This window comes from Physeter macrocephalus, chromosome 15, assembly GCF_002837175.3.
Source record: "Physeter macrocephalus isolate SW-GA chromosome 15, ASM283717v5, whole genome shotgun sequence".
Taxonomy (NCBI): domain Eukaryota; kingdom Metazoa; phylum Chordata; class Mammalia; order Artiodactyla; family Physeteridae; genus Physeter; species Physeter macrocephalus.
In genome coordinates this window covers 78,420,432-78,423,429 of record NC_041228.1, presented here as the reverse complement: position 1 = coordinate 78,423,429, position 2,998 = coordinate 78,420,432, and the positions used below count along the sequence as shown (strand labels likewise).

At 63.1% G+C, this 2,998-nt stretch overlaps 1 protein-coding gene across 1 annotated transcript; it reads left to right on the top strand.

Moving 5' to 3' along the window:
- Positions 1–1,724: 1,724 nt before the first annotated feature.
- Positions 1,725–2,708, top strand: NPBWR1 (neuropeptides B and W receptor 1). The gene has a single exon (XM_024127120.1). It carries the CDS (start codon positions 1,725–1,727, stop codon positions 2,706–2,708), a length of 984 nt encoding a protein of 327 aa, XP_023982888.1.
- Positions 2,709–2,998: the final 290 nt, after the last annotated feature.

The window sequence follows — 2,998 nt, the reverse complement described above, 5'->3', positions numbered from 1 at the left end:
CTCTCCCAAAGGAAGGTGGAGGACGAAGACAGGAATTCGAGAGAAATAATACTGAGCTGATTTCACTCGGTCCTCAGAGATGAGGTGCCCAAGGTGAGGTCCTCTTAAATGAGGAAGACTTGGAGGCTCCCGGAGCCCGCTCCGGGGCCTTGGCAACACTGCTGCGACCGCGGGGTGGTTCTCTTCAGGGGAGAATCGGAAACACTTTATCTTTATGTATATATTTATAAATATATATATATATTTTTTTCCAGGAAGCCTTAAGTATCTCAGATTGTCGACCATGACGTGTTCCTAACAACCTTATAACCTTGTGGAGACCAGAGTCATAGAAAACAGGTGATTTGCATTTGAAGACTGCGTGCACGTTCCCTCTGTATAGCCTTGCAATATGAATGTAACTTATAACATTTTAAATTACATAAGCCCACTGGGGGTACGGTGTTAAAAAAAACTGCAACGAGAGCCTTTACTGCCTTGCGCCCCTTTTCACATAGACCCGGCAACAGCCTACCTTTGCTTTCCTTTCATTTAATTCTTAACAGAAGAGGGAAGAGATATGGGAACATATGTATATGTATAACTGATTCACTTTGTTGTAAAGGAGAAACTAACACACTATTGTAAAACAGTTATACTCCCATAAAGATGTTAAAAAAAAATTCTTAACAGGAGCGCTTTTTATGAATTCAAACGGAGTGAGGTCACACTGGCGGAACGAAGAAACTTACTCCTTAATTTTCCGGTGAGGCTGTTCTCGGTTCCCGGCAGCTCTGCTGGGGGCGGGGCGCCGGGGGCGGGACGAGCGGAGACGCGGGAGGCAGGCTCCGGGCGCGCGCAAGGGGCGGGGCCGCGCGGCCCGAGGGCGCCGCTGCCTCCCCCTCCCCTCCCCCCACCCAGGAGCGCTCCGGGAGCCGCAGGCCCGTCCCGGGACCGGCCGGGGGAGGCAGCGGTTGCTGTTGGGCCCGCTCTTACCCGGGGCGCACGGAACCACGGGGCCCCGAAGCTGGCCGCTGCCGGGCTCGCTGGGGTGACCGGGGCCTCCGGGGGCCGGGCGGGGGCCAGAGCTGGGCCAGTGGGTTTGTATTTTTTCCCCTAAGGGTAACGTTTGCTGGAGCCAGCGGGTCAGAATAAGAGTTCAACAGGTGGCAGAAAGTAGTTGTTTGAACAAAACCCCGCCTCCTCCAAGCTCTGGACCCTAAATCCCCGCCCTCAACTAGAAAGGTGTTGACCAGGAGCTGAGATACCGAGATAGTTACAGGATCAGATGTTGTTCAAGTTGGAAGAGACTGAGAGTTGACTTGGTCTCATCTCTTCATTTCAGACCTGGGGAATCTAAAGCCCAAGGAGGAGAGGTGATGGAGGTTGCTTCCCATGGAAGATTAATAAAAGAATCTACCACCTCGGGAAAAAACAAAACAAAAAACAGGTGGCAGAGAGCGATCACGTGGGGCAGGTTGGGCGGCGAGCCGCCCCCTCGCCTCGGAACCGCCCTTCGGTGCTGCCCGTCGTCGACGAGCCTAACCGGCGCTCTCCGCTCGGCTCTGCGGCCCCGGCGTCCGCGGCGCCCGTGCGCTGAGAGGCCGGCGGGAGCGCGCCGCCCCGGGAAGGCCGGAGGCGGGCTCGGAGCGCGGCCGCGAGCGCCCCGGCGCGGGTCGGGTCCCGGAACCGCGGAGCCCCGCAGGGGGGCGGCCGAGGGGCCCGAGCCCCTGGCCCCGGCCAGGATGCACAACGCGTCGTCCTGGGGCCCGGAGCGCGCCAACACGTCGTGCCCCGCGCCCGCGCTCGGCTGCCCCAACGCGTCCGGCCCGCTGCCGCCGCCGCTGGCCGTGGCCGTGCCCGTCGTGTACGCGGTGATCTGCGCCGTGGGGCTGGCGGGCAACTCGGCCGTGCTGCTCGTGCTGCTGCGGGCGCCCCGCATGAAGACCGTCACCAACCTGTTTCTCCTCAACCTGGCCGTGGCCGACGAGCTCTTCACGCTCGTGCTGCCCGTCAACATCGCCGACTTCCTGCTCCGGCGCTGGCCCTTCGGGGAGCTCATGTGCAAGCTCATCGTGGCCATCGACCAGTACAACACCTTCTCCAGCCTGTACTTCCTCACGGTCATGAGCGCCGACCGCTACCTGGTGGTGCTGGCCACGGCCGAGTCGCGCCGGGTGGCCGGCCGCACGTACGGCGCCGCGCGCGCCGTGAGCCTGGCCGTGTGGGGAGTCGTGACGCTGGTCGTGCTGCCCTTCGCCATCTTCGCCCGGCTGGACGACGAGCAGGGCCGGCGCCAGTGCGTGCTGGTCTTCCCGCAGCCCGAGGCCTTCTGGTGGCGCGCGAGCCGCCTCTACACGCTGGTGCTCGGCTTCGCCGTCCCCGTGTCCACTATCTGCGTCCTCTACACCACGCTGCTGTGCCGGCTGCGCGCCATGCGCCTCGACAACCACGCCAGGGCCCTGGAGCGCGCCAAGAAGCGGGTGACCGTGCTGGTGGTGGCGATCCTGGCCGTGTGCCTCCTCTGCTGGACGCCCTACCACCTGAGCACCGTGGTGGCGCTCACCACCGACCTCCCGCAGACGCCGGTGGTCATCGCCGTCTCCTACTTCATCACCAGCCTGAGCTACGCCAACAGCTGCCTCAACCCCTTCCTCTACGCCTTCCTGGACGACAGCTTCCGAAGGAGCCTCCGCCAGCTGCTGGCGTGTCGCGCCGCCGCCGCCTGAGCCGGCGGCCCGGCGCTCGGGGTGATCCCTGAGCCGCAGCTTCGCCCCCCGCCCACCAGCTTCCCAGAGATGCAGGTCCTCGGGCCCCTGCCCAGGCCCCGCGGACTCGGACGCGCTTTGGCTGCGCCCGCCCTTTCAGTGCGCCAAGCCCTCCGGGTGGTGCGGAGGCGCGCAGGACAAGGGGACCGGCCGAGGCGGCGGGGAGCGCACAGACCCCTCCCTCTCCCTAAGGCCCAGGGGCGCCGAGGCGACCCCCGAGCTTGACACGGAGGGGAGGAAGGGGAGAAAAG